General features: G+C 47.7%; 1 protein-coding gene across 3 annotated transcripts in view; it reads left to right on the top strand.

The window, feature by feature from the left end:
• LOC137561761 (ankyrin repeat and sterile alpha motif domain-containing protein 1B-like) overlaps window positions 1-26,709 on the top strand; it is a 211,988-nt gene that overhangs the window by 178,602 nt on the left and 6,677 nt on the right. For all 3 annotated transcript variants that reach the window (XM_068273113.1, XM_068273112.1, XM_068273111.1), the window contains exons 5-7: window positions 3,964-4,050; window positions 10,010-10,147; window positions 24,911-25,078. In XM_068273113.1, coding sequence (XP_068129214.1) covers window positions 3,964-4,050; window positions 10,010-10,147; window positions 24,911-25,078 — 393 coding nt within the window. The remainder of the gene's footprint in view (window positions 1-3,963; window positions 4,051-10,009; window positions 10,148-24,910; window positions 25,079-26,709) is intronic.

Here is a 26,709-nt window from a genome sequence, read left to right as displayed (position 1 = left end):
GAGTGCCCGGCAACAGGAGCGCGATCAAAGACGCGCACCGCCGGGCCAGCGCAGCCATACTACTCCGGGTCATAGTGACCCGGAAGTAGTACTGCCCCCATAGAGATTCACCTGCGCACAGTTCGGGCCATCTCTACTCCTTAGTTACAGTATTTCGGATCCGGATATCCGTGGATATTCAGGTTATGCGGCCAAATATCCACAGATAGCTATCCGGATTTCTATAGAAATCTGGAATCCGGAATCTGATCCGGATAGCGTAAAAATGTTCGGATATCCGGGTTACCTGGATATCCGGAATCCGGATGAGCACCCCTGGTGGCTACCTATATGGGGGGACACTAGAAAATGATGCAGAATATGTAAATCTTTGAGGACCCTTTTACACTTTGCCAGTACGTCTCCCGGGTTACGCTTCCTTGCCGCATCCCCGCCACAAGGGCCATGCAAGTCTATGGGGAGTTAGCACACTTAAAGAGACACTGAGGCGAAAAAAAAATGATGATATTATGATTTGTATGTGTAGCACAGCTAAGAAATAAAACATTAAGATCAGATACATCAGTCTAATTGTTTCCAGTACAGGAAGAGTTGAGAAACTCCAGTTGTTATCTCTATGCAAACAAGCCATTAAGCTCTCGGACTAAGTTAGTAGTGGAGAGGGCTGTTATCTGACTTTTATTATCTCAACTGTAAGTGAACTGTTTACTTTTTCTCTGCTAGAGGAGAGGTCATTACTTCACAGACTGCTCTGAAAGAATCATTTTGAATGCTGAGTGTTGTGTAATCTGCACATATTATAGAATGATGCAATGTTAGAAAAAACACTATATACCTGAAAATAAAAGTATGAGAATATTTTCTTTGCTGCTAATCTTCTAGTAATTATTCATAGTACACAACCAATTCACTATATCATATTTTTTTTTCGCTTCAGTGTCTCTTTAACGCAGTACGCCGGAAGTATCCAAACCGCTGCATTACTGACGCAAAGTTTACCGTACTTTGTCACATGATCCATTCCTACAGCACGGAATATGCTGCGCGGGCCGACAGGAATCCCAGTGACGTACTTCCCATGTCACTGAGTGGGGGGCTATGCATATGACCCTGTGGCAACACCGCGGCACTGGGTCATACGAAGACTGATCTCTGCGCTGCTCGCGCAAGTGTAAAACCGCCCTGAACCAGATGTTCTTTCACTGTGGCGCTCATAGGTGTCCTTATAGCTCTTTTGAGAATCAAGCAAAAATTGCTTATTTTTTACAATATTTGTTCAGAATTTATTTAATCAGTGTTTGCCCATTGTCAAATCTTTCCTCTCTCTGATTTACATTCTGAAATGTATCACTGACGGTGACATCTTTAGTCCTGTCAGCTCTGCGGAATGTTTGTTCACTGAGAGTCCTAAAGCCAGTAAAAAGGACCTCTGTTCTCCCAAAATACTTGCAAGGGGGGATTCCACATAATCAATAGCCTAAGCTAAGCCTCAGTGGATGGATGGGGCTACACACAATATGATCAATGCTATAGTGTGCGGGGTACGTAAGGGTAATTTGGGGTTACGGCATTCGCTGGACCCCAAATTACTCCTCCCTCCAAGTTGCTACGTCTCGGAGGGGTAATAGTAGGTTTTTTTTTTCATCAATAAAGTTTTTTTATTGAGCAAATTGTTTAAAAGTTACAACTTCGGTAAAGACAGGTAAATGCGAAAACACATTTCAATAACGAAAGTATAGTTACAATGATAGTGCAAGCTGCTAAAGATTCTTCAGTGTGGAAAATGTCCATTGGAGTTTACAGAACCTTTAAAGTATCCAATAACAGTTCCTCATAATGCAAATCTCTGGTGACATCAGACGGCCATTGCCGTCACCAGAGGAGAGACTTTGTAGCTTGCCGTCTTGTAGGTTGCTAAGAGTAACTGCTCTAAAACCATATCTATCTATGATAATGAAGGACCACTAGGGCCCGTGAACCAGGCAAAGATAACAACCTGTACCTGTACACATAAACACAGGTCTAGCTCATATTACAACTATCTAACTAACTAGCTACTATCCTCTCTACTCTAGAGAATCCCCACTTAGTTTGGGGACAGGTTTGTCACATGTTCTGTTAAATCATAAAGGTGGTGTGGAGTTGAGGTGATGGGGGGGTGGGGGGGGAACCTTTCAAATCCTACATTCCCTATTCTAAAAGAGACTTTGGCGGCTGGCGATTCCGTATATATTACCATAGTACAGGAATAGAGTAATTTTCTCTGGGGATGCCGAGCCTACCTCTGATCCTATATTCCATATGTAGGTTGAGTTTAGTATTGCTTAGGAGGTGTGTTAGGGGAAAGTCATCTGCAGATTTCCAATTTGAGAGGATCAAATGTTGGGCACTAAAAATGAGGTGGCTAATGATGCTTCTGTGTTGCTCAGGTAATTCACCTACGCCTACAAGAAGCAGGGCCAATTTAGAGGTGAGTTTGAAACTCTTCCACACAGTGCGTTTAATTAATGATTCCACCTTGGACCACAGTCGGGAAACCGTAGGGCACTCCCAGAACATGTGTAGATATGTGCCTACATCCGTCTTACATTTCCAACAGAGGTTGGAGGAGTTAGGTGAAAAGGCAGCAATTTGTCTGGGGGTCATATACCACCTAAAAAAAAATCTTCCTCGAAGTTTCCCAGTGAGTGTTGCATTTAGAAAGGGACATCGTGATTTTGTTGGCCATGAGTAGTTGCTCTGTGGTTATACAGCAATTAAGGTCAGTGGACCATACATCAGTGTACCTTTTGAGGGGGGTGTTATGTGTTGTATTTAATGCTTGGTACCAGGTGGCTGTACCACTTTTAGGAGGGCCCTTGTAATTGAGCATAGTAGCTATCCCAGCCTGTAGGGATGGTGGGGATAAACCCTGTGTTTTGACCAAGTGGGCGATTCTGTGGTATGTGAATAATTGCGATTGGGGCAGGTGGAATTGTTTAGTGATTGCTTGAAAGGATTTAAGGCGCGCCCTGTCAAAGATGGCATGCAGATAAACTATCCCGGCTTCTTTCCAAGCTGCCAGATTTAGATCCTGTGTAAAATGTTCAAGGACTGTAATTGAGGTAGCGATGGGGATTGTGTCCCCGAAAGGGGGAGGGTGTTTCACAAACGATTCCCAGGCTTTAAGCGATGCTTGTATGGTCGGGAAATTGGAGATGGGAGGTTTTGCTCCCATTAAAATGCTGGTTAAGAGAGGTCTAAAATCTGTCTTTAAAATGTGAGATTCACCCAGGGTTTCGCAGAGGTCTGGTCCCACCATTGCCTTATTGTTTCCAGGAGTGTGGCACTATAATAAAATTCTAGATTGGGAAGACCCATCCCTCCCATTTTTTTGCTAGAGTCATTACTTGATAAGAGGTGCGAATTTTCTTTCCTTTCCAAATAAAATTGTTCATACATTTCCTCATATCGCTAAACCAGGATTTAGGAACTAGCGTGTGTACAGTACGAAAAACATATAGTATCTTGGGCAGGAGGAACTGCTTGAAAACTGCAATTCTTCCTGACCAAGACAACCACAAATTGGACATATCCGCACAATCTTTCCGAATAGCATCCAGCAGAGGTAAATAGTTTAGTTTAAAAAGTTTGGAGGTTTGCCCAGATAATTGAGTACCCAGATAAGTTACCGCTTCATCCGCGGGGTAATAGTAGTTAACGCTGCCGGGTATTTGAGCGGCAGCAGGGCGAGCCCGTCCTTCGCCTCACCCTGCGCGCAGCTCACCGACGGCACACTAGTACGCACGTTTTTTTTCTATGTCTTCTCTCCTTCCTCATTTATGCTATATAATTGCTCCCACAGGACATTTCTGGCGAGGAAGAATTGTCTTTGACTCTGCTTCTATTTCTTCTGTGCCTTGTGTTTTTGTTATTATCATATCTATCTGTATAAAACAGACTTGCTTAAATTCTCGTTCCCAGAAATCGACGGAACAGATGAAAAAAGTCCCCACAATTATCTTGACGGTTTCCTACAAAGGAGTAAAGTTCATGGATGCAGCGAATAAGGTGAGTTTTGTTTTGTTTTTCTGTCAGTGTTTCAGCATTTTATGATTTCTTATTTCTTTTTTTAGAAAATGAAGGGTAAAGCTGGACTGGTTGGCATGGGAACCACAATTCTGACTTGTTTTTCGCCTTTGGTTTAAATCAGCCGTACTGGGACTATCTCATCGCCCGCCCAGCTCCAAATTCAGTTATTTGACTATTTTTTACTCTTGCTTCTGTTTTACCAGAATGAGGTTCTGTATTTCAGCTTCCGGGCACAACACCCTGGATGTCATTGGAGACACAAAACACGGGCGTATACCGCGCTGTGCAGCGTGCAGGAAATAGGGGCGGGGGAAAAATGGGCGCTTGTTTTCATTGATAAAATTATTGTTACTATCTAGTGATATTCTTTGTTTTTAAAGTAAACAGTGTAAATTATCATGATAAAATATCGGTATAGAATAGATTAATGATACAGGTAAGCGCTGGAAGATGCTAAAAAAAAACTGCGCACAGAAACGCAAAACCCGAGCGCTGACAATTTATGATGTGAACAAGGCCTAAAGGTGGTCATACGTTAATCTCTCTGGCGTCATGATTATTTCCAGATTTTAGGGTCATATTAAAACGTTTCAGACCCTAAAATCAGGAAATAATCATGCTGCAATTTAACCTCCATCCTCTGGGTGGCGCTGTAACTCTTTGGTGAGATTGATGACGGCGATCTCACCAGAGTGATTCAAAGCCTCAGAAGACGGAAAGTAGAACGGCTAGCGATGTCAGGATCCCCCAGGAGGTGAGTAAAAGCGCCCGTTGCGTGCAATATTGTGCATTGAGCTCCCAGCGGCTAGCCTGAGCTACACTCGGGATTATCACCAGGGAGGTTAAGGCTTATTTTCCACAGGCAGCAGAACTGCGCTCTTCATGGGAAGTTCTGTCCACCGTAGTGGATTCACTGTAGTGCTCTTGGTAAACAGGGCCTAACCAAATGTCACCACTTCCATCTCTAGTATGAGGGCTTACCTATACAAGCTTTTCACAGTGCTTAAAATCTGCTGGCTCTCCTACTACATGGCAGTGGTATAATTGCCCAATCAAAATAGGATGTATGTACGCATCCTAGATATTCTAATACTTTAAAGGGAACCTAAAGCAAGAGTCATACGGAGGCTGCCATATTTATTTCCTTTTAAACAATACCAGTTTCCTGGCAGCTCTGCTGGTCTATTTGGCTGCAGTAGTGTCTGAATTGCACACCGGAAACAAGCATGCAGCTAATCTTGTCAGATCTGACAATAATGTCAGAAACACCTGATCTGCTGCATGCTTGTTCAGGGTCTGTGGCTGAAAGCATTAGAGGCAGAGGATCAGCAGGACAGCCAGGCAACTGGTATTGTTTAAAAGGAAATAAATATGGCAGCCTCTATATCTCTCTCGCTTCAGGTATCCTTTACAAGGAAATAAATGTTACCTCCTGCATCTCTCTCACGTTAGGTTCGCTTTCAACGACACCTAACGTGAGAAGGATATGGAGGCTGCCATATTTATTTCAGCAATACCAGTTGCCTGGCAGTCCTGCTGATCTCTTTGGCTGCGGTAGTGTCTGAATCACACACCTGAAACAAGCATACAGCTAATCCTATCAAACGTCAGTCACACCTGATATGCTGCATGCTTGTTCAGGGTCTGTGGCTCAAACTATTAGAAGCAGAGCATCAGCAGGACAGCCAGGCAAGCTGCATTGTTTAAAGTGGACCTGAACTCTTGCACAGGACAGAAGTAAAACACAGAGAAATGCACCCTGTATGTATTTAGAGAGTTTAGCCTGTCTAATTCCCCCTCATCTGTGACTAATCACAAGTTGTAATTTATTCTCTCAGCTGCGTCCGCTCAGGAATTAGCAGAGCAGCTAATTTGTAAACACAGAATGTTAACCGTATGTCTGCTTCCATGAAAGCAGGACGTAGACACACTGCAGATTTATTGCAGAATTTGTATCAGCTGGAACAAAGAAATGTTTTTTTAAAAGCTTATTATGCTGTTGCTTATCTTTTAGAGCAGAGAGGAAGTTGTGAGTTCAGGTCCACTTTAAAAGGAAATAAATATGGCAGCCAGCACATTCCTCTCCTTTAAAGGGACACTTAAGTCAAAAAAAAAATGAGTTTTACTCACCTGGGGCTTCCAATAGCCCCCTGCAGCTGTCCGGTGCCCTCGCCGTCTCCCTCCGATCCTCCTGGCCCCGCCGGCAGCCACTTCCTGTTTCGGTGACAGGAGCTGACAGGCTGGGGACGCGAGTGATTCTTCGCGTTCCTGGCCACAATAGCGCCATCTGCGCTGCTATACCATACATCATATACTATATAGCAGCATAGAGGGTGCTAATGTGTCTGGGAACGCAAAGAATCACTCGCGTCCCCAGCCTGTCAGCTCCTGTCACCGAAACAGGAAGTGGCTGCCGGCGGGGCCAGGAGGATCGGAGGGAGACGGCGAGGGCACCGGACAGCTGCAGGGGGCTATTGGAAGCCCCAGGTGAGTAAAACTCATTTTTTTTGTTTGACTTAAGTGTCCCTTTAAGCTATTGCTATTCATACATCTGTGTTTGCTTGCCTGTCTCTTTGCCTGGTGATTGTCATCCTTACATCTCCAGGCTGTTTGGCGGCGTGGCGGATGACACACTTTAGCACGCCGGCGTATGGGCTGCGCATACATTACGCCGCCTTCCATGCAGGTTCCTCGCTGTATTATCATTCACAATGAAGCAGAAGCATTAGTGTCCCCAGTCTCCAGCTCGCTTCATTAAACATCAAAACACTGCAGAGGCGACCGCGGCGGAGAGGGAATATGAAATAATCCGTCATTGCGTAACTGCGCCGCTAAAGCACTCAAGGTGAGGCGGCGTCACAGCGCGGCGATTACCGGCGGAATACAAATGCCTTTTGTGAGACAGAAGGGTTTGAAGACGTGCCGGGGGCCGAGGTGTGAGTCACAGCGACTCTGCCCCCCGAGACGCTCCGATCCGCCGCTTCAATTCACCAGATTATTCCGTCTTCTGAGCTGCGATTCATCATCACCGAGACAACAGAGGAGCTGCGGGAGGAAAACGAGTATTACCGGCGTGCGGCGGGACGCATGGCTGTTGTGACCGGCAAGGGTGTCTGCTGCGACCCGCGCAGCAGCCAATCCTGTTGCAGATGACATTATTTGTCGCGCGCGGTGAAAATGCAGACTGTGGCGACAGAGGAGGTTTTAAAGAGGAACTCCAGTGAAAATATTGTAATAAAAAAGTGCTTCATTTTTACAATAATTATGTATAAATGATTTAGTCAGCGTTTGCCCATTGTAAAATCTTTTAAATCCCTGGTTTACATTCTGACATTTATTACATGGTGACATTTTTACTGCTGGCAAGTGATGTAGCTGCTGCATGCTTTTCTGGCAGTTGGAAACAGCTGTAAAAAGCTTTTTCCCACAATACAACAGGGTTCACAGACAGGAAACTGCCAGGAGTACCACGGTCCTCAGAGTTTCTTGTGGGAGGGGTATCACCACAATATCAGCCATACAGCGCCCCCTGATGGTCTGTTTTTTCGGCCTGATGTTGGTTTCTTCCTTGTTTTGTTCCTACCATGTATAGCCAAAAGGGTCAATAGAAAGTGCTTCACACTGACGTCTGACTTCACACTGGTCTGACGAAGGGCATTGTACGCCCGAAACGAGCGTGTCATTGCCTAAATATTTTCCTTGAATGTATTAAGCCTATACTACTATCGATTGTTACATCCCTGTTTTGGATGACTGCTCATAAAGACAAGGAGCTCCTTACAGAGACATTATATGAATTTGTTTGTATATGTGTCCATAAAGATTTTTGATATTTTTGTACCGCAAGACTTTACAATCATTTCTGTCTAGGGTCCTTTCTAATTATTACGGGAGACCTCCCTTCAGTCAGGGGCACATCTAGCTACTTAATATTGGGGATACCCATGGGCGTCCGCAGAAAATTTTCCAGGGGGGGGGCAAAAAGTGGGGAGCAAAAAGAGGGGCGGCGTGCGTAGCGCGCCGCGCCGCAAATTTGGGGTGGTGAAAGTTGAGCTACGTCATGCGGAGCGCGCCGCGCTGAAAAATGGGTGTGGTCATGAACCAGAATGTGGGTGTGGTCGTGGGTGGAGACAAGTTTACATGAACTAAGCAATGGTGGGACATTAGATTAGGACAGTGGTGGCGAACCTTTTGGAGGTCGAGTGTCCAAACTGCAAAGTCACTTTACTATCACAAAGTGCCAACAGCAATTTAAACTAAATACAAACGTTTTAACTCATACATGAACATTATGGAAAATTAAGTTGAAAATAAACTGTGAAGATAAACAATTTCATCCATCGTACTCCTGAAAAAAATTATTCATTTTTTTTAGAACCTCCCAGTTTACTTTTCTGTTTTAAAAAGCGGAAAAAGTAAGTTTAATGCTATTGTCTCATATGATGATGATTCAGCTTTTTCCATAGTCTCGCAGTTAGCAATCATGTGACCCCCAACAAGACAAATTCAGCAATCATGAGCCCCCCCCCCCCCCCCCCCCCCATCAAGACAAATTCAGCAATCATGAGGCCCCCAACATGACCAACTCAGCAATCATGAGGCCCCCAACAAGACAAATTCAGCAATCATGAGACCCCCAACAAGACAAATTCAGCAATCATGAGGCCCCCAACAAGACAAATTCAGCAATCTTGAGGCCCCCAACAAATCATGAGGCCCCCCAACAAGACAAAGTCAGTAACCATGAGGCCCGCAACAAGACAAATTCAGCAGTTATGAGTCACATAAATAGACAGCTTTTCACATAAATAGGCAGAATGCCCCCTTAATATGTAGACACCTCTCACCTGGCAGCAGTTCCCCAAAATACACTCAATCTGACAGCAGTGGTTCCCCAAAAATAGGTAGCCCCAGGTCTATAGGTGTCCCCAGAATAGGTGGCCAGCGGTATAGATGTCCCCAGAACTGGTAGCCAGGGGTAGAGATGTCCCCAGAACAGGTAGCCAGGGGTATATGTGCCCAGTATATGTAGGCAGGGGTATATGTGCCCAGTATATGTAGGCAGGGGTATATGTGCCCAGTATATGTAGGCAGGGGTATATGTCCCCAGTATATGTAGGCAGGGGTATAAGTCCCAGTATATGTAGGCAGGGGTATATGCCCCAGTATATGTAGGCAGGGGTATATGTCCCAGTATATGTAGGCAGGGGTATATGTCCCAGTATATGTAGCCAGGGGTATATGTCCCCAGAAAAAGTGGCCATGTGTGCAGGAGGAGGGGAGCAGAGAAGAGGGAGAGCTATGGGCACTCACCTTAGGGGGCTCTCCCTCCCTCTCTCACTCTCCCCTCCGGAGTCCGGGAATGAAGTGTGCAGCGGCTGGCAGCGGGCGGAACTTACCTCCTCTCGTCGCACGCGCCGGATGGATTAGCCGCTACCCTGGTCTGATCCAGACCAGAGTGCGGCACCAGAACTTCCGCCGCAGGAGCGAGACGAGGTAAGTTCCGCCCACTGCACAGCACACTTCATTCCGGAGGGGACAGCGAGGGAGAGTGAGCCCCTTAAGGTGAGGGAAGGGGGGGGGGAGACGTCCGCCCTTCCCCACTGTGCTCATAGCTCTCTCTCTTCTCTGCGCTGTTCCCCTCCTGCTGGCTGCACGGGCACGCGTCCAGGCTCGGGCAGATGCCCGGTTTTGCCGTATGTGCGGACCCCCATGGGGATACCTCTGCCTACCTAATACTAAGGGGTATGACTGGCAAGGGAAGAAAGGGTTCGGAGGGGGTTTGTAGGTTCATGGAGGGCGGAGTCTAGGGTGCCAGGATATCTGTGCCTATAGGTTCCTGTGATGTAAATCTGGGCATGGTTCTTATAGATCAGGAAGTTATATCTTCTCCACGGTGTCTTCCCCTCTGTGATTGGCTGTTTTCTTCTCTGTACAGGCCGTCATCGCTGAACACGAAATCCGCAATATCTCCTGCGCTGCTCAGGACCCAGAAGACCTCTCTACCTTCGCATATATCACTAAAGACTTGAAATCTAATCTCCATTACTGTCATGTCTTCACAGCTTTTGATGTGGTGAGTTCCAGCGTAGATAAATGGTCATTTTTTTTCTTTATTTCCGTGACTTGCACGCGTATTTAATGCAAATTGTTAAATTTTTTTTGCATTAAATTTGCATGCAAGCATGAAAAATTTGCATCTTGTTGACCATCTGCATTCCAGTGTCATTATTATTTATTATTTAAAGGGAACCTTAACTGAGAGGGATATGGATGCCAGTTGCCTGGCAGTCCTGCTGCAGTAGTGGCTGAATCACAGACCTGAAACCAGCATGCAGCTAATCCAGTCTGACTTCAGTCAGAACACCTGATCTGCATGCTTGTTCGGGGGTGTGGCTGAAAGTATAAGAGACAAAGGATCAGCAGGAGAGTCAGGCAACTGGTGTTATTTTAAAAGGAAAAATCCATATCACTCTCAGTTTAGGTTCCCTTTAAATGTGGAGTTGTTGGTTGGGAACCTGTTGTGAGTTGAATCATGGATCAGCTCTAGGGGCCGCACCTGTAATTAAGACACCAGGAAATTTTGGCGCAGGGCAAAGCTTAAAAAGGGCTCACCCTGTTACTTCAAAAGTCCCCGCGGCGTTAATTACTATTCACCCTCCACACTCCAATGGACTGAGTAGGGAAGATGTAATTTTGCTGCCAGCTATTGCTGGAGTGGGTCAATGAATGGGGGCGGGGCTATGCATATGACCCTATCAGCACACTCTGCCCAGCAGGGAGTATGTCACTGAGCGGGGGTGGTGCTATGCATATTACTCTGTCAGTACACTCTGCCCAGCAGGGATTACATCACTGAGCTGGGGGCGGGGCTATGCATATGACCCTGTCAGCGCACTCTTCCCAGCAGGGAGTACGTCACTGAGCTGGGGCGGGGCTATGCATATGACCCTGTCAGCGCACTCTGCCCAGCAGGGAGTACGTCACTGAGTGGAGGCGGGGCTATGCATATGACCCTGTCAGCGCACTCTGCCCAGCAGGGAGTACGTCACTGAGTGGAGGCGGGGCTATGCATATGACCCTGTCAGCGTACTCTGCCCAGCAGGGAGTATGTCACTAAGCGGGGGTGGCGCTATGCATATGACCCTGTCAGTGCACACTGCCCAGCAGGGAGTACATCACTGAGCGGGGGCGGTGCTATGCATATGACCCTGTCAGCGCACTCTGCCCAGCAGGGAGTACGTCACTGAGCAGGGGGCGGAGCTATGCATATTACCCTGTCAGCGCACTCTGCCCAGCAGGGAGTACGTCACTGAGCAGGGGGCGGGGCTATGCATATTACCCTGTCAGCGCACTCTGCTGCAGGGTCATAGGTTTGTCATATTTTTTCATTGCAATGTTTGTAATTGTGTTTGTAATTTATCAGGGTTGTTGAGGTTATGAATATATTTTGATATACCAATATACCTGTGTCCATAATTGGCCACATGTTGAAATATTTTTAAATGTCCAAATAACAGCATCAGTTAAGCATCCTCTGCACACTGCCAATAAAGTTACTTTATTCACCAATTGCCTGTAGGACACAGGACTACACTACCCATAACTCCCAAGTTTTCCTTTTTCGGAGGGACAGTCCCTCTTTGGGTACCAAAACCCTCTGTCCCTCTCTCTTCCTCAGTTGTCCCTCTTTCAAGAATGATGTACAGAACTGTGTAAATATGTGTGTTTTTCTACTAAAAATATTTTAACTGACTATAAACTTTATTCCCATCAATTAAATTGACGTATTTCTTATTTTGAAATGTTAAAATGAAGAAAAACTAATGATGATAAAGAGGACCTGTGTGAATGATAAAACTACATCATTTGATTCCAAATTCTTTGTGATATGCATGACGAGGGGTGTGGTTACAGGCAGAGGCGTGGCTATAGGAGGGCAAGGAGGGACATATGTCCCCAGGTGCAGCACGGAGACATATGTCCCCCCTTGCCCACCTATAACAACATATATCTAAACAACATTTGACTCCACCAATGACCACGACCTCATTCTGATGCGTGGCGACATCCATTTTGTCCAGAGGAAGGCACAAAAACTGTCTTTGCCCCCGGGCGCTGAAAGCCCTAGCTACGCCTCTGTTACAGGCCCAACAGGGGCATGTCTTAAAGTGTCCTGCTTTCTTATTTCAAAAAGTTGGGAGGTATAACGCTACCCATAATGCCTAGCAGTGATTGGCCGCTGCTTATATGGCTGCTTGACTACAAATGCCTGCTGGCCATCTTGTAACAACAGAAGGAGTAAATTCTCACTCATACTAATTACGGCTGTCACACTAAAACAAGAAATGTGATCTTAATTTTTCAAGAAGATACAAGTGATAAATGACAAGGAAATGTGCAAAAACAGCCTCATTAATCTCTACACAGATGGAGTTACATCTTGTTGTTGTTTTTGTGTTTTGCCCAGACCCCCTCGTCAAGTGACATTTTATGTTTGTTAATAACAGTACTCATTTCACATTTAGATATCAAAATACTTCTGGGCAAGGGCCGGGCTGAGGCAGAGGTGAGAGAGGCTCCAGCCTCAGGGCGCAGTGTAGGAGGGGCGCACAACTCACTCAGCTATCATTCCCCTGTTTTGTTTGAAGCAGAGAGAAATAATAGAAAGGGATACATGGCAGTGACTGCAAGCCATATAACTAGATATTAAGGAGTTTGGGGAGGGGGGGGGGGGGGGTTGGGGGCCCTGGGGAGCAATAGCAATCAGTGTGTGATGACTGGGGTGGGAGGGATGGAGGGGCGCACTTTGGTGTCTCAGCCTTGGGTGCTGGAGGACCTTGTCCCGACCCTGCTTCTGGGAAGCGGAGTTTTTTGTGTGTGATTTTTTTCAGCTTGGCAGTGTAGTGATTCGCACTCTCGCTTTTTTACTGCTGGGTCCCTGGTCTGAATCTGGGGCAGGTCACTATCTGCATGGTATTTGTATGTTCTCACTACTTTTTGACTACGGTAGGATTAGATTGTGAGCTCCTCTGAGGACAGTCAGTGACATGACTATATACTCTGTAATGTGCTGCAGAAGATGTCAGTGCTATATAAATACATAATAATAATATAGTAGGACATTACACTATGACTATGGTAGGATTAGATTATGAGCTCCTTTGAGGACAGTCAGTGACATGACTATGTACTCTGTAATGTGCTGCAGGAGATGTCAGTGCTATATAAATACATAATAATAATATGATAGGACATTAGACTATGACTATGGTAGGAATAGATTGTGAGCTCCTCTGAGGACAGTCAGTGACATGACTATGTACTCTGTAAAGTGCTTCAGAAGATGTCAGTGCTATATAAATACATGTTAATACTATTGTAAGACATTAGGCTATGACTATGGTAGCATTAGATTGTGAGCTCCTCTGAGGACAGTCAGTGACATTACTATGTACTCTGTAAAGTGCTGCAGAAGATGTCAGTGCTATATAAATACGTAATAATAATATGGTAGGACATTAGACATATGACCATGGTAGGATTAGAGTGCAAGCTCCTCTGAGGGCAGTCAGTGACATGACTATGTACTCTGTAATGTGCTTCAGAAGAAAGTCAGTGCTATATAAATACATAATAATAATAATATGGTAGGACATTATACTATGACTATGGTAGGGAATCATTGTGAGCTCCTCTGAGGACAGTCAGTGGCATGACTATGTACTGTGTAATTTATGTACTCTGTTTTTCTTACCTTGATTTATAAGAAAAGATAACAGCAGCATGCCATAGTTTTTTTTTTTTTAATTTTAGATTAGTGCAGGTGTGGACTTCTTCAATGCAATGCATTCCGTTCTGTGCATTTAGAGGGGAGTTATTGTGACAATACTTGGTGGCCCATACTCAAGTGCCCTAAAAAGTACAGATTTTATGGTTGGAGGGTAAAAAAGGCTATTTAAGCTTGAAAGCTCTTTATAGACATGCCTAAACTGAAAGGGAAGTCCAATTATTACCAATATTAAATTACAGAATTACTAATGTATCGCTGAGATATGTCATAGTAACTTTTTTTAAGAGAACCCAAAGAGAGAGGTATATGGAGGCTGTCATATTTATTTCCTTTTAAACAATACCAGTTGCCTGGCAGGGATCTCTTTGGCTGCAGTAGTGTCTGAATAACACCAGGAACAAGCAACCAGCTAATCTTGTCAGATCTGACAGATCTGATCTGCTGCATGCTTTTTCGGGCATAAACTATTCGAGGCACAGGATCAGCAGGACAGCCAGGCAACTGATATTGTTTAACCACTTCACCCTATCTGAACGGATATATCCATCCAGATAGACTGTGCTGCTCCTGCAGCGTGGTGCGCGTGATCGGGCACGCTCCCGCGCGCGTTCCCGCTGCCTGCCGCTAGCCCTCCGATCAGTGAATGGGAATATAATTCCCATTCACCGATCTAAGCCCCCCGGAGAAATACCGACACTTTCTAAGAAGAGAGCGCGGTATTTCTGCTCGGAAAAATTGTTTGCCGCCTCCTAATAGTTCCTGGCAGTGTGATCGTACGCTCCAGGAACTTTTTTGACTGTAGTAAACTGCACCCACATACATTTTTTAAATAAAGAATTACATTATATACATCTAAAAATTGCTGTTTACCTCCCAAGCTAAAATCACCCACATACATTTTTTAATTAAAAAATAAATAAATATTACAATAAAAAAAAAAAAAACTACATAAATAGTTACCTAAGGGTCTAAATTTTTTAAACATACATGTTAAGAGAGCATCTTATTCATTTTTTTTAAATTATAAGCTTGTAAATAGTGATGGACGCAAATTAAAAAAATGCATCTTTATTTCTAAATAAAATATCGGTGCCATAAATTGTGATAAGGACATAATTTAAAAGGCGTAATAAGCGGGACGAATACGCAAATAAAATACATGGGTTTTAATTACAGTAGCGTATATTAATTTTAAACTACAATGGCCAAAAACTGAGAAATAATGATTTTTTTCCATTTCTTTCTTAATCTTCCTGTTAAAATGGATTTAGAAAAAAAAAATTCTTAGCAAAATGTACCACCTAAGGAAAGCCTAATTAGTGGCGGAAAAAACAAGATATAGATCAATTAATTGTGATTAGTAGCGATAAAGTTATTGGCGAATGAATGGGAGGTGAACGTTGCTCGGATGCATGAGATTTTCCGCGCTGTAGGCTGAAGTGGTTAATATTAAATAAACATGTCCGCCTCCATATCCCTCTCGCCACAGGTTTCTCTGTAGGCCGGTTTGACAGGGTTTTTTGCGTTGCGGTGGTGCTTCTGCCACATCCCGCCACAATGAAAAAAACGACAAACATATGACTCCGTAGCAGAGTGCGCTGACAGGGTCATATGCAATGCACCGTACTCCCAACGATTAAATTCCTGCGTCGCCCTTTGAATCCAGTAACTGCCGCCGCCACCAAATTCATATGGTAACATGCTGCCTACTTTGCGTTGGCTCGGCTGCAATTTGGAAGCTTCTGGTGTGACGCGGCAAGTGTGCAAGACCCCATACACTTGCATTGCCGTTGCATTACCCTGCGGTTAAAACAGATGACGCAACACAGAGTTGCAATGCAAGGGTAAAAGGAGTCCGAGGTGGGCTAATGAAGGTGATGGGGGGGGGGGGGGGGTGGCGGGGAGGGATGAGCCAATCAGGTAGCCGCAAAAAAACGCCACTCCTGTGGGCTCACTTTCACTTTCTTGACCTCTGGGTCATGACACTGGAATGGGAGACTGTGTCTCTAACGGTGTGCAGGGAGGCGGGGGAACGGCAGGAGGCGTGGCCATGGAGAGAGAGCCCAATGGCAGCTCTGGAAAGCCTGTAAGAACGCCCCTGGCGGGCATTTTGAACAGGGAATCCCTCTCCCCCATGTTTACCTCCCACGAAGTGACAAATATTATTGCTAATCTCGGGGGGCCATAGGGCGGCGAAGGGGGGGGGGGGGGGGGGTTGTCAGAGAGCGGTGGTGTGGGGACACAGTGGCATGTCAGGAGGCAGAGAACATGCTTCTATGTCCCATCTGCCCCCCTTGGAACCGCCTCGGGTTCTCTTTAAAGATGAAATATAGTTTCAAGGAACATTTTATTGCTTCTGAAATGGATGGGGAGTGCAGAGCGGAATTCATTTAAACAGCACAGTCCCCATCATCTGGAGCTCAGGCAACTGGAAGTCTCAACTAACCGGCATGCCTGAGGGGATAGTGGATTTTGGAGGCATTAAAATACCTACCGAGCCTCCAGGGATGCCTTGTAGTCTCCCTGCAGCTCCCAGCAGCTTTCTGGCGCCGTGCATGCGAGCTGGTGTGTCACCTGACCCGATGGGGTGACAGGTGACACATTTGCTCACGTGCACGAAGGACTCCGGAAAGCTGCCAGGAGCCCGCTAGGAGCTGCAGGGAGACTACAAGGCATCCCTAGAGGCTCAGGGATTTATGGGAGGGGGGGGCGGGTTGTGCTTTTTCATCCATTGCTCAAGCATCTGGAAGGCACATGTATCTGGCACATGTATCTGGTATCAGGCGGCCCCCGCCGGTCCCGGGTAGTGTTGGGCGAACATCTAGATGTTCGGGTTCGGGCCGAACAGGCCGAACATGCCCGCGATGTTCGGGTGTTCGAGCCGAACTCCGAACATAATGGAAGTCAATGGGGACTCGAACTTTCGTGTTTTTTAAAGCCTCCTTACATGCTACATACCCCAAATTTACAGGGTATGTGCACCTTGGGAGTGGGTACAAGAGGGAAAAAAATTTAGCAAAAAGAGCTTATAGTTTTTGAGAAAATCGATTTTAAAGTTTCAAAGGGAAAACTGTCTTTTAAATGCGGGAAATGTCTGTTTTCTTTGCACAGGTAACATGCTTTTTGTCGGCATGCAGTCATAAATGTAATATAGAGAAGAGGTTCCAGGAAAAGGGACCGGTAACGCTAACCCAGCAGCAGCACACGTGATGGAACAGGAGGAGGGCGGCGCAGGAGGAGAAGGCCACGCTTTGAGACACAACAACACAGGCCTTGCATGAGGACAAGAAGCGTGCGGATAGCAATTTGCTTTTTGTCGGCATGCAGTCATAAATGTAATACAGATGAGAGGTTCCAGGAAAAGGGACCGGTAACGCTAACCCAGCAGCAGCACACGTGATGGAACAGGAGGAGGGCGGCGCAGGAGGAGAAGGCCACGCTTTGAGACACAACAACCCAGGCCTTGCATGCGGACAAGAAGCGTGCGGATAGCAATTTGCTTTTTGTCGGCATGCAGTCATAAATGTAATACAGATGAGAGGTTCCAGGAAAAGGGACCGGTAACGCTAACCCATCACAGATGTTCATTGTTCATGTTACTTGGTTGGGGTCCGGGAGTGTTGCGTAGTCGTTTCCAATCCAGGATTGATTAATTTTAATTTGAGTCAGACGGTCTGCATTTTCTGTGGAGAGGCGGATACGCCGATCTGTGACGATGCCTCCGGCAGCACTGAAACAGCGTTCCGACCAGTGGCGTAGCTAAGGAGCTGTGGGCCCCGATGCAAGTTTTGCAATGGGGCCCCCCAAGCACTCTATACATAACAATTGATACAGCGCACCAAAACCTGCCAATAGCAACTACAGTGTCAGGGGTGCATGAAGGGGATGGGGAGCAGTTTGTTAATGATTACTACTATTCAAAGTATCTATAGAAGTTATTATTACCAGCACAGGACCAATAGAGAGCTAATACTGTAGTTGAGGAACGGCCCTTTGGGGCCCCTCTGGCCCAAGGGCCCCGATGCGGTCGCTACCTCTGCACCCCCTATTGCTACGCCCCTGGTTCCGACATAACGCTGGCTGCCGGGCAAGCCAGCACCTCTATTGCGTACATTGCCAGTTCGAGCCAGGTGTCTAGCTTCAATACCCAATAGTTTAAGGGTGCAGATGGATTGTTCAACACAGCTACGCCATCTGACATGTAGTCCTTGACCATCTTCTCCAGGCGATCGGTGTTGGAGGTGGATCTGCACGCTTGCTGTTCTGTGGGCTGCTGCATGGGTGTCAGAAAATTTTCCCACTCCAAGGACACTGCCGATACCATTCCCTTTTGGGCACTAGCTGCGGCTTGTGTTGTTTGCTGCCCTCCTGGTCGTCCTGGGTTTGCGGAAGTCAGTCCGTCGGCGTACAACTGGCTAGAGGAGGGGGAGGATGTCAATCTCCTCTCTAAAGTCTCCACAAGGGCCTGCTGGTATTCTTCCATTTTGACCTGTCTGACTCTTTCTTCAAGCAGTTTTGGAACATTGTGTTTGTACCGTGGATCCAGAAGGGTATAAACCCAGTAATTGGTGTTGTCCAGAATGCGCACAATGCGTGGGTCACGCTCAATGCAGTCTAGCATGAATTGAGCCATGTGTGCCAGAGTCCTGCCAGAATCCTCATCATCCTCTTGTGAGCGTTGTGATAGTTGTTGTGATGCATCATAGTCGTCACCTTCTTCCTGGTCTGCTTCTGCTGACCATTCGCGCTGAATTGTGGAAGTCCAACGTGCACCGCTCTGGTCCTCGTCAGTGGTGGCATGAAATTCCTGCTCCAACTCCAGCTGTTCCTCCTCCTCTTCTTCGTCATAGCTGCTGGGGCCAGCGTTTCCTGAGGCAGATGGCCTGATGTTGGTATCATCACGCTGATCGTTTTCTCCTTCAGATTCCCCCAGTTGCATCATGACAGCTGTTTCCTTGATTTTCAACATTGACTTCTTCAGTAAACACAGCAGTGGTATGGTAATGCTGACTGAAGAGTTGTTACACAAGCAACGTGGATTGCTCAAAATTTTGGAGGACTTGGCAGAGGTCCAACATGTTGGCCCAATCGGATCCACAGAAGCTTGGCAGCTGTCCGGATGCGCCTCGGTACTGCGCCGTCATGTACTGGACCACTGCACTCTTCTGCTCGCAAAAGCGGGCTAGCATGTGCAGCGTAGAATTCCAGCGCGTAGGGACATCACACAACAAGCGATGGTGGGGGAGATTGAAGCGCTCCTGCATCTTGGCGAGTGCCCCCGAAGCAGTACTGGAATTTCTACAATGTTTGGCCACTCGTCGCACCTTCAACAGAAGATCGGCCACGCCTGGGCATTCCTCAGGAACCACTGAACTACTAGGTTCATCACTTGCGCCAGGCAAGGGATGTGTGTCAGCTTAGCCAACCTTAAAGCGCGAATGAGATTACTCCCATATTCACACACAACCATGCCCGGTTTCAGGTCCAGCGGTGCCAGCCACAAATCTGCCTGTTCCTTTATTCCCCTCCAAATTTCCTCCCCTGTGTGCTGCTTATCCCCAAGGCAGATCAGCTTCAGCAACGCTTGCTGACGCATGCCAACAGCTGTGCTGCACTGCTTCCACGATCCTACTGCTGCTGGGTTAGCGTTTCCGGATGAGGTACAGCTTTGAGATGCGTTGGAGGAGAAGGAGTCAGAGAGGTAGGTGCTGCTGTTGTTATCCAGTGGGAGGGACTGCGGTGCAGCTGTTTGCGGCGTGGGCAACACCCGCGCCGTAGCAGGTGAGGAATCGCTGCCAGGCTCCACAAGGTTCACCCAGTGTGCGGTAAGGGAGATGTATCGACCCTGGCCGAACGCACTCGTCCAGGTGTCAGTGGTGAGGTGAACCTTGCAGGCAACGGCATTCTTCAAGCTTTGGGTTATTTTGCTGACCACGTGTTCATGCAACTCAGGCACTGCAGAGCGCGCAAAGTGGTAGCGGCTGGGAACCACGTAACGTGGGATGGCCACTGACATCATGCCCTTGAAGCTGTTTGTCTCCACCACTCGATATGGCAGCATTTCGCAGGCCAGAAGCTTGGCTATGCTGGCTGTTAGTGCCACGGCCCGGGGGTCATTTGCTGGCAATTTCCTCTTGCGCTCAAGCATCTCCGAGACAGACAACTGAACCGTAGGGCTGCACACTGAACGGCTGTTGGTTGTTGTGTTTGATGAAGACTGGGAGACCTCAAGAGCACTATTCCGGAAAGTGACAGTGTCAGCGTTGTCTGATGTTTGTGAATGTTGTTGTGAACCACGCAATGGCTGGGCTACTGCTGCTGCTGAGGAGGGTCTGGTGGTGAGTCTGGTGACCCCAAGGGAGGCAGTGTTGCTGGTACCCTGTCCTAGCGCCCACAGAGTGGGATGTTTGGATACCATGTGGCGGGTCATGCTGGTGGTGGAGAGGTTGTTAATATTTTTCCCCCTGCTCAGGCGGGTCTTGCACACCTTGCAAATCACCATGGTAACATCCTCACTGCAGTCTTCAAAGAAAGGCCAGACTTTGGAGCACCTGCCTTGCTGGCGATTTCTGTTTGCGCCTCTTTTGCGTCTCACTTGAACTTCCACGCTTGTGGTGCCTGAAATTTCGCGCCGCCTACCTTGTGGCACAAGGCGAACTCGTGCAGCAGTGGGTTCTTCAACAGACTCATCTGTGCTGCTACGACGGCGATGTTCTCCTTCACATACAAAATCTGGGTCTGTGTCCACATTGTCCATACCCTCCTCCTCTTCCATCTCCTCAAACTCGTCATATGTGATTGTGGGCCGCCGCCGTGGAGTAGAGCTCCCCAGAACCACCTCTGCGCAGCTCACTCCAACGTCGTCTTCCAGATCTTCTCGGCCGACCTCCTGCAATTGAAACCCCTCCTGCCCAACTTGCTCTGGGATTTGGGTTTCAAAGTCCTCGGACTCGCCTTGCATTTCAGTGCGCGGTGCATTTCCCACAGTAAATGGTTGTGAATCCGGGCACAAAATTTCTGGCTGTTCCATTGACCTTTGAAAGGTGGAAGTTTGTTGGGCTGGGAATAGCTCCTGCGAATACCCCATTGTGTCCTGAGGAAATTCTTCGGACTGGTTATTTGGCAGTTGTGTGCGTGGTGTCGCTGCCGGTTGTGTCAGCTTTGTGCCCACTGGCTCCTTGTAACTGGCTGAGGACTCGGACCTCGTGCGTGATGTGCTGGTGCTGCTTAACCCACTGCTGGGCGTTTGAGAGGTCATCCAATTAATTATCTGGTCCTGTTCTTTTGGATTTGTGAGGGTTGATTTCCTGGACAACATGGGCGGTATTGAGTGGGTTTTCTTCGGTGCTCCACTGTGGCCTGTACGTGAACCGTCAGGGGAAACACCTCTTCCCTTGCCCCTCCCTCTTTCACAGGATTTCTTCTTCATTTCACTTATCCTTAAAGTACACGCTGACTGGCAGCAGTACAGTGGCAGTACAGAAATGCTATACAGTGGCGGGTGAGCGGTGTACTACTGTTCCCAGCAGAGACACAGAGTGGCAGTCAACACAATGCTATACAGTGGTGGGTGAGCGGTGTACTACTGTTCCCAGCAGCGACACAGAGCACAATGCTATACAGTGGTGGGTGAGTGGTGTACTACTGTTCCCAGCAGCAACACAGAGCACAATGCTATACAGTGGTGGGTGAGCGGTGTACTACTATTCCCAGCAGCGACACAGAGCACAATGCTATACAGTGGCGAGTGAGCGGTGTACTACTGTTCCCAGCAGAGACACAGAGTGGCAGTAAACACAATGCTATATAGTGTGGGGGAGCGGTGTACTACTGTTCCCAGCAGCGACACAGAGCACAATGCTATACAGTGGTGGGTGAGCGGTGTACTACTATTCCCAGCAGCGACACAGAGCACATTGCTATACAGTGGTGGGTGAGCGGTGTACTACTGTTCCCAGCAGAGACACAGAGTGGCAGTAAACACAATGCTATATAGTGTGGGTGAGCGGTGTACTACTGTTCCCAGCAGCGACACAGAGCACAATGCTATACAGTGGTGGGTGAGCGGTGTACTACTATTCCCAGCAGCGACACAGAGCACAATGCTATACAGTGGCGGGTGAGCAGTGTACTACTGTTCCCAGCAGAGACACAGAGTGGCAGTAAACACAATGCTATATAGTGTGGGGGAGCGGTGTACTACTGTTCCCAGCAGCGACACAGAGCACAATGCTATACAGTGGTGGGTGAGCGGTGTACTACTGTTCCCAGCAGCGACACAGAGCACAGTGCTATACAGTGGTGGGTGAGCGGTGTATTACTATTCCCAGCAGCGACACAGAGCACATTGCTATACAGTGGTGGGTGAGCGGTGTACTACTGTTCCCAGCAGAGACACAGAGTGGCAGTAAACACAATGCTATATAGTGTGGGTGAGCGGTGTACTACTGTTCCCAGCAGCGACACAGAGCACAATGCTATACAGTGGTGGGTGAGCGGTGTACTACTGTTCCCAGCAGCGACACAGAGCACAATGCTATACAGTGGTGGGTGAGCGGTGTACTACTGTTCCCAGCAGCGACACAGAGCACAATGCTATACAGTGGTGGGTGAGCGGTGTACTACTATTCCCAGCAGCGACACAGAGCACAATGCTATACAGTGGTGGGTGGGTGTGCGGTGTACTACTGTTCCCAACAGAGACACAGAGTGGCAGTAAACACAATGCTATACAGTGGTGGGTGAGCGGTGTACTACTATTCCCAGCAGCGACACAGAGCACAATGCTATACAGGGTGAGCGGTGTACTACTGTTCCCAGCAGAGACACAGAGCACAATGCTATACAGTGGTGGGTGAGCGGTGTACTACTGTTCCCAACAGAGACACAGAGTGGCAGTAAACACAATGCTATACAGTGGTGGGTGAGCGGTGTACTACTATTCCCAGCAGCGACACAGAGCACAATGCTATACAGGGTGAGCGGTGTACTACTGTTCCCAGCAGAGACACAGAGTGGCAGTAAACACAATGCTATATAGTGTGGGTGAGCGGTGTACTACTGTTCCCAGCAGCGACACAGAGCACAATGCTATACAGTGGTGGGTGAGCGGTGTACTACTGTTCCCAGCAGCGACACAGAGCACAATGCTATACAGTGGTGGGTGAGTGGTGTACTACTATTTCCAGCAGCGACACAGAGCACAATGCTATACAGTGGTGGGTGGGTGTGCGGTGTACTACTGTTCCCAGCAGCGACACAGAGCACAATGCTATACAGTGGTGGGTGAGCGGTGTACTACTGTTCCCAACAGAGACACAGAGTGGCAGTAAACACAATGCTATACAGTGGTGGGTGAGCGGTGTACTACTATTCCCAGCAGCGACACAGAGCACAATGCTATACAGGGTGAGCGGTGTACTACTGTTCCCAGCAGAGACACAGAGCACAATGCTATACAGTGGTGGGTGAGCGGTGTACTACTGTTCCCATCAGAGACACAGAGTGGCAGTAAACACAATGCTATACAGTGGTGGGTGAGCGGTGTACTACTATTCCCAGCAGCGACACAGAGCACAATGCTATACAGGGTGAGCGGTGTACTACTGTTCCCAGCAGAGACACAGAGCACAATGCTATACAGTGGTGGGTGTGCGGTGTACTACTGTTCCCAGCAGAGACACAGAGCACAATGCTATACAGTGGTGGGTGAGCGGTGTACTACTGTTCCCAGCAGAGACACAGAGTGGCAGTAAACACAATGCTATACAGTGGTGGGTGAGTGGTGTACTACTATTCCCAGCAGCGACACAGAGCACAATGCTATACAGGGTGAGCGGTGTACTACTGTTCCCAGCAGAGACACAGAGTGGCAGTAAACACAATGCTATATAGTGTGGGTGAGCGGTGTACTACTGTTCCCAGCAGCGACACAGAGCACAATGCTATACAGTGGTGGGTGAGCGGTGTACTACTGTTCCCAGCAGAGACACAGAGCACAATGCTATACAGTGGTGGGTGAGTGGTGTACTACTATTTCCAGCAGCGACACAGAGCACAATGCTATACAGTGGTGGGTGGGTGTGCGGTGTACTACTGTTCCCAGCAGCGACACAGAGCACAATGCTATACAGTGGTGGGTGAGCGGTGTACTACTGTTCCCAAAGGAGACACAGAGTGGCAGTAAACACAATGCTATACAGTGGTGGGTGAGCGGTGTACTACTATTCCTAGCAGCGACACAGAGCACAATGCTATACAGGGTGAGCGGTGTACTACTGTTCCCAGCAGAGACACAGAGCACAATGCTATACAGTGGTGGGTGAGCGGTGTACTACAGTGGCAGTAAACACAATGCTATACAGTGGTGGGTGAGTGGTGTACTACTATTCCCAGCAGCGACACAGAGCACAATGCTGTACAGGGTGAGCGGTGTACTACTGTTCCCAGCAGAGACACAGAGTGGCAGTAAACACAATGCTATATAGTGTGGGTGAGCGGTGTACTACTGTTCCCAGCAGCGACACAATGACTGGGGGGACCCTGGCTAACCTAGCTGGAGAGAGAACTACCCTGCCTGCCTACCCAAAGCTAAACCCACAGACAAATGGCGGAGAAATGACGTGGATCGGGTATTTATTTACCCGAACCACGTGACCCGTTCGGCCAATCAGAGCGCGTTCGGGTCCGAACCACGTGACCCGTTCGGCCAATCACAGCACTAGCCGAACGTTCGGGGAACGTTCGGCCATGCGCTCTTAGTTCGGCCATATGACAGAACACCATCAGGTGTTCGGCCGAACTCGAACATCACCCGAACAGGGTGATGTTCTACAGAACCCGAACAGTGGCGAACACTGTTCGCCCAACACTAGTTCCGGATACCAGGGTCTGTGCTGTATATTTACTGCTTTGTATTAGATGCAGTTTGTGGTCACCGTGCATCGCGTCTGTTGGCTCGGTAACTGCCCTGCCACCACGTATGCACTGTGTGACGAGAGCTGCTGTATATAGAGTTCATTAATAATCTGTTTTCCTTCCCTGCAGAACTTAGCCTATGAGATCATCCTGACATTAGGACAAGCGTTCGAAGTCGCATATCAGCTCGCACTGCAGGCCAGGAAAGGCGGCCACTCCTCGACACTTCCAGAGAGCTTCGACAGCAAGCCTACAAAACCCATCCCCAAACCCCGCGTCAGCATCCGAAAGCCAACGGTAAGCCAGCACCGCCCACCGCAGGAAGAGGAAGTGTGTGACACCAAAAACCTCTGCAGCCAATCAGGGCGTCACTTCTAGCTCTTCTGGGAGGGGAACTTGCAAATTCCTTCTGTTTAATCCAGCACCTAAATATGAAAATATATAAAATGAATCTCCCTATAAGGGATGTTCATAATAGATTGTGCCCTTGGGGGCAAGGCCAGTTCTAGGTGCAGTGGGTGCGCTCGGGGAAAATTAACCTGGGGGTCCCCCTGATAGAGCTCCGCCCCCAAAGCAGCATTAGGGCTAACAAAAAATTCTCCTAACACCCCACCCCACCAGGGCCTGCCAGGTCCCACTACACTGCAGGAGTCCAGGGGCAATTGCCCAGGTTACCCCTATGGTAGGACCGGAGGGGACAGGGGTTGAGGCAGCTCCTCTGGCCCCCCATCCGTAAGAAATTTGTCATGTTCCCCAAGAGAAAAACTGGAGGGTGCAGCAGATTGAGTGTTGCGCGCCTCCGACCGCCGCAATGCATGCCGGGAGATGTAGTTTTCTTTATGCGAGTACATCTCCCAGCATGCACTGTGGTACTTGACATTTCTGGTAGATGGTGAATCCCATGCAGACGGATGTGGGGTGGACGGCTAGAGAAGCAGGTAAGTAATGATGACCACCCCAACCCTCTCCCCCACTGATAATACTTATCGAATCTGATGGTTGATCGGCCACTAAATCTACAGATGTATGGACACCTTTGAAGGACACCCGAAGCGAAAATAAAGTAATAAAATAAACAATTGTATCTATCTTCCGTCTCTTAAAAATGACTTTTTAAGGTATTCCACAGTTTTATTTTATTTTTAAATCTACACTTTAAGTTTTAACTGTTTTATTGCTCAATGACACATTCATTGAAGTATGCCAGAGCTAAAAACCTATGAACTATTGACCCTTTTTATCTCTTTCCTGCTCTCAGAAGCCATTTTCTGCTAGGAAAATGTTTTATAGTTGGAATTTCTTATCAGTGAGGGTCACACTTTAGTCACTACCTGTCTGAGTCAGGACTGAGTCAGCCACTTACGTACCTGATATTTAACTGTTTCAGGCAGAGAAAGAAAAAAAAGAACACAGCATAGTTATTTGTGTGCTTGGCACTGTACATACCCATGTCTATCTCATCATGTCACATGTCACTTCGGGTATCCTTTAAGTATTAAGTTGTATCTCTGGCATCTGCATAGAAAGCCTGGAGGAGAAGGCAGTCCTTCTCCCGCATTCCTTGGACCAGAGGGGCTCACTGGGGGCCACAGTATTAGCTCTTCAATGGTGCAATGCTGGTAATGATGACTTTTATATGTGCTTTGCATAATGGTAATCAATTAACAAACTGTTCCCCTCCTCTGCTTACACCTCTCATACTGTGGATGTCTCCTCCCCTGCTTACACCTCTCATACTGTGACTGTCCCCTCCCCTGCTTACACCTCTCATACTGTGGATGTCCCCTCCCCTGCTTACACTTCTCATACTGTGGATGTCCCCTCCCCTGCTTACACCTCTCATACTGTGGATGTCCCCTCCCCTGCTTACACCTCTCATACTGTGGATGTTCCCTCCCCTGCTTACACCTCTCATTCTGTGAATGTCC

Source organism: Hyperolius riggenbachi, chromosome 3 (genome assembly GCF_040937935.1).
Source record: "Hyperolius riggenbachi isolate aHypRig1 chromosome 3, aHypRig1.pri, whole genome shotgun sequence".
Classification (NCBI taxonomy): Eukaryota; Metazoa; Chordata; class Amphibia; order Anura; family Hyperoliidae; genus Hyperolius; species Hyperolius riggenbachi.
Note: the sequence above shows the minus strand (reverse complement) of the source record. Positions and strands in the feature narration are given on the sequence as shown.